A 10,636-nucleotide genomic window follows, 5' to 3' on the forward strand; every position below is an offset into this window, starting at 1 on the left:
GGGTGGGTGGGGGAACTGGTTGCTAAGAAAGGAACAGAAAGGATGCAAGTGACTGTTGCCTGGGAAAATTGTCTGCACTCTTTCTGAGTTCAAGTGTGAGAGGTATGGAGAAATGTGAGAATGAATGAATAAAATAATAGAAGAATAAATGAATATGACCATCAAATAAAGGAAGAGCTGCTTCATAAAAGTTACTTATACTCTGCACATGTAGACAAGGTGATAATAATGAAAATAAATTCTCACTGATGGGGACAGCCATTACAAATAAACAAAACAGGAGAACCCAAAACTACTCGGTGACCCAGAAGCTGCTGTGAGATGCATTTAATTGTGCTAGTGCTACACAGACCTCAGACTACAGACTGTCACACTCCAGAGAAAGAGGGGGGATTCTGCTGTGGGCCGCCAGGGGCTCTGTCCCCACTTATGTATGCTGACAGGTGCTGTTCAGGACGGTGAACTGGGTAAACCATTCTTCAGTTTCCACAATATAAGTACAACGCACCTGGAAAAAAAATAGTAATTGTAACACAAAAATTAGAAAAATGTAATACACTGAGATCATTTAGCTTATAGTGGAATCTCAAGATGCATTAAAAATGAAAACATAACAGGAAAGGGCAGGAAAGCAAAAAGAGTCACCAGGGTGCAGGGTTTATAAAGCCCAAAGCTCCACTAGGACAGTGCTGGATCCCCCACCTGAGCCCTGGTTCTCCTGAGAAGGCACCTGGGGACCATCACCTGCCCCCTGAGGCATCCTGTCCACATACAGCCTCCCCAACACACATGATTCTTAATGATCTTCCCCTGCCCCAAGGGTTCTAAGGGAGCCAGAAGACTGGCCTAGAGATGTTCCCCTGGATACCCGATAACTGAGCAATAGTATAAACTCACGCAAAAGGAGGTTGGCCCCCAAGACTGTTGGTTAAAGGGTGGGAATCACCTACCAACAGCATTCCCCTGTTAGAGACCATTCTGAAGCTCCCAGATCCCATGGATCATGTGTCACTCATAGGATAACAATGTTAGAACTCAGTCTCACCAGGAATCATCCTTAAGACACAGAAAGTAGAGCAAGCTGGCTGAGCAGATAATTAAATAACTCCCAATCCCCAAGGACATGAGGAAAGGAAGAGTGAGGACCAAAAGGACAACATCATCTTTCTGAAGCCCCAGGGTCTTAAGGAGGTACTGAGCTGGGACCAGAAGGAGGGCTACATTCAGAGGAGAAGGCCACATAGATGTCTGCAGGTTGCCCATAGTCAGTCAGCTGGACTGTGAGCAGAGGGCTGGGCCCAGGGCTGGGAAGCAGGCTCTGTCTGGCTAAGATGACTCCCTTGTGTCTCCAGTGATAAGCCCTAAGACCTGGTGGGAAGGGGGTGAAGCAGCCTCTTTCTGCCCCAGGATTACCTTGACCTCATTCCTAAGCCTCCTCCCAGGCCTTCTTTAACATTAGTTTTTATTGCCAAAAGACTTATGGTGCTTTGAGAGTGATTTTATTCTCAAACCTTCTTCTCTCCTGGGCCTTGTTGCAAAGGGCAATTGTCGATGTCTTCATCATGTTTCTTACAAATTGTACGGCCCATCTCCACATCTATTAAATACACAGAAGACAGTATCTGTCAAGAAGAAATTGTATGAACTATTATGAGATACTCTGGTGGGATGAGTAAAACAAAGAGAACCAAATAGAAGCATGAGCAAAGCATGCAAAATACATATGCATATCAATAAGAGTGTAGATATCATACACAATCTGTCTCTCTCTCTCTCTCTCTCTTCTCTTCTCTTCTCTTCTCTCTCTTTCTCACTGACCTTCTCTACCTCCGTTTCTCTCTTGGGGACAGGTTCTGGCTATGTGGCCCAGGGTAGCCTCAAACTCATGATCCTTCTGTCTCTGCCTCCCAAGTGCTGGGATTATAGACACCACCATGCCCAGTCTCTTACTTTTTAATTTATTTCAATTTTTCCCCTTTTTCTTTGGCAGCACTGGTGTTTGAACTCAAGACCTCATGCTTGCTAAGCAGGTGCTCTACCACCTGAGCCATTCTGCCAGCCATTTCTTTGTGTTGGGTTTTTTTGAGATAGGGTCTCGTAAACTATTTGCACAGAGCTGGCCTTGAACATCCATCTTGCTATCTCTGCCTCATGAGTAATTAGAATTACAGGCATGAGACACTGGTGCTGGGTCAATTTTCCTCTTAATTCTCCACTTCTGTATAAAAAAATGCCCATTAAGCTGAGGTATAGTATAGTGGTAGAGTGTGTCAGGCCCAGAGCTCCCTGCAGTATGGCTAACTTTACACAGAGCAGGAGTCCATCTGGTAGGACAGCCCGCTATCCACAAGCAGAGCCATGGATGCTACTGACAACCAGGAAGTTATATCTTTCACTGGGCACTCACTACACTATATTGCAAACACTCATTAAGGTGACTATTAAGTGTACCATGCCATCCTGAATGTTTATTTTGGTCCTATAAAAAGTTACTAAAAGTTATTTCATTTCCATAAATAAAGGTCTGTGAAAACTCAGGATGCACCAAAACATGGAGAGAAAACAAAATCACCCAGGAAATCCTCCTAGATTGGGGCATAGGTTCTACTGGCTGACCTGGAAATTGTCTAAAAACCTGACTCAGAGGTTCAGGAATCCACACAGGGGAATGATGACACCCACAATGTTATGCACTCATGTTGGACACACAGCACACACTCACGCACCTGTGCCTGACACACTGACACATTCACACACTCGTGCCCAATGTACACTAATACTTCCACTCCCTTACCTATGCCAGGCCCTCCGTGTGCAGCCCACACACTGAGCTGGATCCCAGGTTTTGCAGCTGGGCAGCAGCAGTGGAGGTGGTAAACTGTCAGGGCCAATTAATTCCTGTGGCCCAGAAGCCAAGGATCAGGATCAGCCCAAGGAGGAATCAGTGTGACAATGGGAAAGACCTGGGGAAAGTGTATCAATGGGTAGGAGGAAGGGTTCACAGATCTGCGTCTGCAGAAGGGACTGCAGACCTGGGACCCTCCTTATCAGTCCCTACTAATGTCCCAATTGGCTCAGATATCTTCAGATGGAAACTGTGCTCTGGGACGGACACAGTGACTGCGTCAAAAGAATCAGGGAGGGATGAGAACAGACCTCAATGGGAAAGCTTCCCTTTAGTAGGGTCAACCTTGTCCATATATGTGAAGTATTATAATCAACCACCTTCATGACCATTCCACAGGAATGCTTGAGGGCTACTGAGTGTGATATCATCTTCCCAGATTGCTTGATTTCCCTCCTCTTTTATTATCACTCCATTATCCCCACCCTTGTACTCAGGACAAACTCCTAAGGTCCCTCCTTACCTTCACTCATGTCTCATACCCATATCAGCACACCAACATCTGCCCCAATGTCCACCTCCTGGTGACTAGGGAACCATCTTCTATGGGCTGGTCTCAGGCTTTCCTGGGGGGCAGTGTGGGCCACTGACACACAGCAAGCATCCAAAGAGCAAGCATCTGAGGAACACTAGGCAGTGGATTCCTGGCACTCTGAGTTTAGCATCCTATCTCCTCAGCCCCCACCTCCCCCTGCACACCTGAACCTCAGCACCTCCTTCCCTGAGTACACCTGGCTCATCCCGGTTCAGGAATCTCTCCTTGGCTGCCTGTATTCCTTGGCTGCCTGTATTTCTGTTCCCCAAACCTCCACATGACAAGATCCTTCAAGGCATGCCTATCAGAGAGGGGTCTTCCCTGACTACCCCCTCAACCTTCCTCTCTTCCCATTACCTTGCATCACTATATGGGACCCATCTGTCCCAGTGCCCAATTTTCACTGGTGGATTTTGGGTGTGCCTTTTTCTCTGTCTTCACCTAGCAAAGCAGCCCATGAGAACAGGTCCCTGTATGTCTCCACTGGCATAAATGTAATCTCAGCCAAGTCTCACTGCTGCTGTCCTTGGAGTGGGGTTTTGTCTCTGCTGGCAGCTCTTCCTGTGCTTCTCACCACCTGACATTCTCTGCTCTTCTGGCAGTAGAATTCCTGTTTCCCTCTCTCTCGCACTGAGCTCAGGTTTAAATGTTGATGCTTCCTTTCTGTGAGGCTCCCTTCATTATTTCTGCCCTGCTTTTCAGGGGGCACACACATTAAAACAAGACAAAACTGTTGCTCCTTTAGCAATACCTTGTTTTATGAGTTTTGTTGATGTTTTAACATTTACCAAATTAAAAACTCAGTTGATCTTTCCTGCAGATAGAGGATACCCTAGCCCTGCCATATTTCAGGGCAAATATGGGCACTGCACAGGGACACTTGGTCACTCACCTTGTACTGGCTTCTCCGGACTCGCAGAAACTTGTAGGCAAATTCATCATCCTGGTCTTCATTAAACTTGTGCACCACAAACTCCACAGAAATGGCAAAACCTTGTGTGTTTTTGTCAATGTCTACAAATTCACAACTGTAGATGTGGGTCCCCAGAAGAATGAGCTCCACCATCAGAGGTACCTTCCACAACATGACTGACCTCAGTGTCAGAACTCAGGACCAGGGTCACTTAAGTGGAAGGGGTGTTGGCAGCTACAGCCAGTGATAACCTCCCAGCTCCAAATCCCACATGGCCCTGCCCACCAGAGGATCCATGCTGCTGTCACATGCTGCTAATAGCCTCCCTTTGACTGGCTCTGCTGTCCAATGCCTTTTCTCCACTCCCCCACCTTGTCTCTCCCATTATCCCTAAGCAGAAAGCAGATCAGGAGGTCACATTTTTTAATCCCTGGTGACATTAGACCTGGAACCACAGACATTCATGCAACATACCATTGCCTGCATATCTCCATCCCTGCTCTTCTGATATAACCTGGTTTACCCCCACATATCCCAGGACTGGCAGAGCCACAGGAATTCTTAAGAGCAAATATGGTGAGTATTGGGAAGTTGAGGTAAGAAGTAGGTGTCTGTGGCTTTGGCTGCAGCTCATGCCTTCAGATAGCCTCAGGAGGGTACAGAGTGAGGGGACAGCATTAGGACTGCAGGATTGTCCCCTCCCCCATCTCTGTGTCTGTTGGCAACTTGCCACTTCTCCCTCCTTCTCTGAGGCCTGGGCATGCCTATGCTTAGTGGTGAGACTCCCAAGACAAGAGGGAGAGATTGTCCAGGATAGTAGCTCTGGGGGGTGAAAATGGATGGCAGCTGTGGTCTTAGAAGTGGCTGGGGAAGGGGTGGCAGCTGAGCATGAACTATTATGCACCCTCACTCAGCTCTGCCACTTGGCAGTTGCATGGCTTTCATGCATCTGTCAGACTGTTCTCTAGGGATCTGATCCATGCCTTGCCTCCCTCCTGGAGAAACTTCCAGGAAGTAAACAAGGCAATGGATGAGCAGGCTGGAAGATCCAGAGGCTGCCAAAGTTGGGGAGGGTGCTCACACTGAAATGATTTCCCCCCGCCTGGGGTATCAAGACACCTGAATTCTGATGATCCCATAAAGGGACCCAACCAGAGACTTGGGAGACAGATTGTAAGGGCAGAACTGGGGTTGACACAGGAAGAGATGGCAGTATAGACAGAATGATGGATACAATTGTGAACACCTTCCTGCAGCTTCCAGGTGGAAGGAAATGATCTCCAAAGACAGCCTAGTGTACCAGTGGACAATGATAGCATGGAGGCCTACAGAAAGCAGGGGATGTCTATCCCACTGAGAATGCTTCATTCAGAGCATGTGTGGGCCCTTGCTTCCTTCCACCTGAGAAGCTGTAGTTTCCTAGTTCTTTATCTTCACCATTCCTGGCAGCAGGTTGACTTCCATATGTTGCTATCTTTCTAAGGCTGCCAGATCTACAATGAAACCCCTTCTTCATTGCAGGTATGCATTGTGACTGCTCTCCAATTCTAGATCTCTCTTGCCCAAGGTTGGCAATTTTATTATATCTTCCAAAGAACTGACCACTGGATTTCTCTGTCCTTTCCATCCACTTTTATTTTCTCTTTAAGCATATTTGTTATAACTCCCCTTCCTATTTTTTTCCAGGTTCAGGTGGGAATTCTTTGGTTCTTGAGATAGAAACCTAGGGCATCAATTACTCTCTTGTCTGCCTTCCAGTGAGTGCATTTCCCCATTTATAACATGTTCCTTGAAGTCCTATGTCAACAGCATCAACATGGTTGTTACTTTGGAAGATTTCAATGATATATTTTCAAAAGGACATCCTAATCTGCACAGGAATTACTTCTCTAGCCCTAGTGCTATTTAAGGGAATGTAGCCAAATTTTCAATCACTTCTTCTAAATTTCTACCTAAATTTCACTGAGGCCAGAGAACACAATGTGTGTGGTAATAGTTCTTTGAATTCATAATGTGTTTTATGAACAGATGATGTTCAGTTTTGATAAATCTATATATTCAAAAAAGAATGCCTATACTGAAGTTGTTGGGTGAATATTCTAAATGATACAAAATCAAATTTGTTTAATAGATTCTTAAATTTTTGTGTATCTCTTTTTATTTTTACTCTATGGATCTGTCATTTACTGAAACATGTTTGAACCTCTTCCACTAGGATCCTAGATTGCCTTCTAAGCCTGTCAGGCAGCCTATGGTGTCCAAAAGGGCAGAGCCTTCAGGTGTTGCCATTACCTTCCCCATCCCTACACTTGCACCTGGTCCCCTTGTAGAAGAGTGGTCCACTGTGATTCTGATTCCTGAGATGGAATCAGAGAAGATGCAAGCAGGTGTGACATGGAAAAATGTTCTATGTTCCTTCTTCTTGGTTGTTGTTACTGTTTGGTTTTGGGCTGTTTGTTTCTTTGTTTGTTTGAGATGGGATTTGCTGCCTAGACTACTCTCTAATTTATAAGCTCACATGATCCCCCCACCCCTCAGTCTTCAGATAGCTGGGACAACATGAGTGTATCACTATGCCTGAGTTCTGCGTTCATTGATTACATGGGTCAAAGGCATGGAGAAATTGGAGTATGAATGAATGAATGATTGAATGAATACAATGAAGGGATGGATGAAGGAATGAATGGAGACAGGAATGGAGAGAGGAACGAATGAATAAGTGCACAAACCAATCAGTGGAGCTCTACATGAACCACCTCATATAAACTGTTCTGGTTTGCACAGCACTCTGCATCTGCAGGCAAGGTAATAATAATAGTGAAAATAAATTCTCCATTGCTTGTCACTGACAGTGACAGCCATGGCAAATAAACAATACAGAAAAGCCCAAAACTGCTCAAGGACCCAAAAAGTGCCGTAAGATGCCTTTAATTACATGGGTGCTGCACAGATCTCAGACTACAGACTGTCACACTCCAGAGGAAGAGGGAGTTTCAGCTGAGATTGGACAGGGACCCTGTCCTCTCCTACGTCTGCATTGCATGAACTGTACAGAAGAGTGAACTGGGAAAACCAAGGTCGGGCATCCACATGAAAAGTGCAGTGCACCTGAAAGATAATAATTACAACACACAAATTATAAAATTATAATGCACGAAGATCACTGAGAAGAAGAAAAAGAAAGGTAAAAATGTTCACTTGACGGGGCAAGGTTTGACCAGGACAGTGGGCAAAAGTTGCTGAATCCCCACACCTGAGCTCTGGGGCTCTTGAGAACATGCCTTCCTGTGGGTCATCACCTATCCCCTGAAGCATCCTGTCCACCCACAGCCTCCCCAGCACACATGATTCTAGATGAACTGTCCCTACCCCAAGGGTTCTAAGAGAGCCAGACTCCCCAACAGAGTAACAGTACAAACTCACTCAGAGAAAGACTGGCTTCCATGACTGTTGATTGGAGGGTGGGATCACCCACCGACAGCATTCCCCTGATAGAAAACCATCCTGAAGTTCCCAGATCCCACGGATCACCTTGTCACTCATAGGATGACAATATCAGACCTCAGCCTCACAAGGTATCATTTTTAAGACCGAGAAACTGGAAGGAGAGGTTGGCTGAGCAGATAAACTAAACAACTCCTAGTCCCCAAGGCCATGACGACCACAGGAGCAGCAGCATCTTCCTGTACTCCCAGAGTCTTAGAAGGTTACGGGGCTGGGACCAGAGAAAGTGTTTCATTCAAAGGTGAAGTCCACATCTGTGCCTGTAGTCAGCCAGCTAGACTGTGAATAGAAAGCTGGGCCCAGGGCTGGGAGCCAAGTTCTATCTGCCTAAGATGACCCTCTTCTGTCTCCCATGGGGGAAATCTGAGACCGGGTGGGAGAAGAGTCAGGTAGCTTCATTCTGCGTCAGGATCACCCCAATGTCTTTCCTAAGCCTCCCCCAGGCCTTCCTTGATATTAGTTTTTATTGCAAAAAGACTTGTGATGCTTTAGGGTTGATTTTATTCTCAAACCTTTTTCTCTCCTGGGCCTTCTTGCATGGGACAATTGTCAGTGTTTTCATCACGTTTTTTACAAATTGTGCGGCCCATATCCAAGTCCATTAAAAATATCATGGTCCATGTCTGTCAAGAAGAAATTACACAAAGAGCTACTAAATATTTGTTTTTCTTGAATAGAAACAAAAAGACTGAAAGGCAAGTAGAAAGTATTACAGAAGACTGGAATATGCATGTGCCTATAAATAAACACATGCATTTCACATGTGATCTCTTTAGGTAAACAGAAACGTGTCTGTGAGCACACTTATGACATGACATGCACTAGAGTTTTTCCCTCCACTCTTTTCAGTGACCTGGAAGTATATAGGGTGATGATATGCTGGATGTGCCATATTCACACAATTAATTCACCTAATGAATACTACAACAGCAAATCCTGCACAAGCTACAGCCACACCTGACAATTTGATGACTCCCAAATATGAACCTTATCAGCATTAGCCAGACACAGGTGTCCAGGCTGAGTGGATCCCTTCACATAGAACAGGAAAATGGGTAAGACTCAGCCTGATAATAGAAAGCAGAGTGCACTCACTCTCCCTTAGGAGATGAAATCTAGATTGGAGCAAGGGCGGTTTTGGAGTCTGTGAGACTCTTTCACATGGGTGCTGACTGCCTGCAAGTGCTAGCCTTGCAAGTGTTCACTGAAGTAAATGTGGATGAGCACCACGCACATCTGTGAGAGGTTATTAAGAGTGATTTTCATTTCCTCAAGTGGAACACCATGAAAACTCAGGAAGCACCCAAACACAGAGAGAAAACAAATCCACCCAGGAAATCCTCCCAGGGTGAAACCTGTGTCCCTTTGACTGACCTGGAAATTGTCCAGAGAGCTCAGTTAGAGGCTCAGAAATCCACATAGGTGACAAAACCCACCCATGCCTGACACACACCAAATACACTCTTGTGCTCATGTCCAACACACACCAAACACACACCATACTTTTGTGCTAATGCTCCAACAACACATACCAGCAGCAACACTTACCCAAATTCATGCCTGATACACACCAACACCAACTCACACCTGACACACACCAACAACATACTTACATACTCATGCCTGATACGCACCAATAGCATGCTCACATACTCAAGCCTGTCACACACCAACACTCTCACACACTCACACCTGACATACACCAACAACATTCTCATGCACTTGTGTCTGATGCACACCAACAGTACACTCACATATATTCCCTCACATCTGCCTACACAGGGAGACAGGTCTGCAACTCCATGACTGGGCAACATCAGTAGAGATGGTATAGTGATGGGTGCTGATGGCCATTGTGATCCTGGGCTCAAGGTTTAGATCAGTTCAAGGCTGAGGGTTCTTTAAGGGGATGGGAAAGACCTGGAATAAGCTGTGTCCCTGGGCAGAAGAGAGGACCCACAGACTGGCAGCTGCAGTAAAGGACTGCAGACCCACAACTTTCATCAGTGCCTGTGATTGCACCTGACTCAGGGCTCTTTGTGTGGGGACTGTGCTCTAGGATGGACACAGTGACTGCCACTCACCTTTTTCTGGGCTCGCCCAATCTCCAGCAACCTGTATGTGTTCTCTTCTGTGTTGTCATCATTGAACTGAGTCACAGCATACTCCACTGATGCCATAAAATAGTCTAGGTTCTTGCTAATGTCTACAAATTCTTTTTGAATCGTCCAGATATGGGTCCCCAGCACGATAAGTCCCATTAGCAGGGGTACCTTCCACAACATGGCTGTCCTCAAAGTCAGCACTGGAGCTGGGGACGCACAGGTAGAAAGGATAGTAGCAGCTGCAACTGGTGACGCCCTCCCAGCTCTGGATTTCACATGGCCCTGCCTGAGACTTTGTGCTGCTGACAGCCTTCTTTTGATCAGAGCCTCAATCCAGTGTCTCATCTCCACTCCTCCACCTTGTCCCTCTCATTATTCCCAAGCAGAAGGCAGAACAGGTGGTATGCTCTGCCTGCTGGTGACACCAGCCCCAGACCCGCAAGCAATCATACAACATACCTGTTGCCTGCACTTCCTCAAGGCTGCTCCCACAAACTGTGCCACAGAGCTCCCAGGACAGCTGCCATTCACTGCTACAACCCACTCCTGGAGTGTCCTGTACTCACCATGCTTGCCTTTACACAGGGAGGGCAAGGAATGCCAGGGTCACAGGAACTCTGGGAGCTAGGGTGAGCCCGCCCCTAGTGGGTGGAAGCAGTTGCCAAGCCTGCCCG

General features: G+C 46.4%; 2 protein-coding genes across 2 annotated transcripts; both read right to left on the bottom strand.

Annotated features, from left to right (window-relative positions):
- Positions 1-427: 427 nt before the first annotated feature.
- LOC109697971 (cystatin-12-like) lies at positions 428-4,583 on the bottom strand. The gene is made up of 3 exons (XM_020181886.2): positions 4,333-4,583; positions 1,512-1,622; positions 428-508 (listed from the first exon to the last, which is right to left on the bottom strand). The coding sequence occupies exons 1-3, from the start codon at positions 4,525-4,527 to the stop codon at positions 428-430; spliced, it is 387 nt and encodes a 128-aa protein (XP_020037475.1). The 5' UTR covers positions 4,528-4,583.
- A 2,728-nt stretch (positions 4,584-7,311) lies between these two features.
- On the bottom strand, positions 7,312-10,142 carry LOC109697973 (cystatin domain-containing protein 1-like). Its single transcript, XM_020181887.2, has 3 exons — positions 9,942-10,142; positions 8,370-8,480; positions 7,312-7,461 (listed from the first exon to the last, which is right to left on the bottom strand). Exons 1-3 carry the CDS (start codon positions 10,140-10,142, stop codon positions 7,312-7,314), a joined length of 462 nt encoding a protein of 153 aa, XP_020037476.2.
- Positions 10,143-10,636: the final 494 nt, after the last annotated feature.

This window comes from Castor canadensis, chromosome 5, assembly GCF_047511655.1.
Source record: "Castor canadensis chromosome 5, mCasCan1.hap1v2, whole genome shotgun sequence".
In the NCBI taxonomy this organism is placed as follows: domain Eukaryota; kingdom Metazoa; phylum Chordata; class Mammalia; order Rodentia; family Castoridae; genus Castor; species Castor canadensis.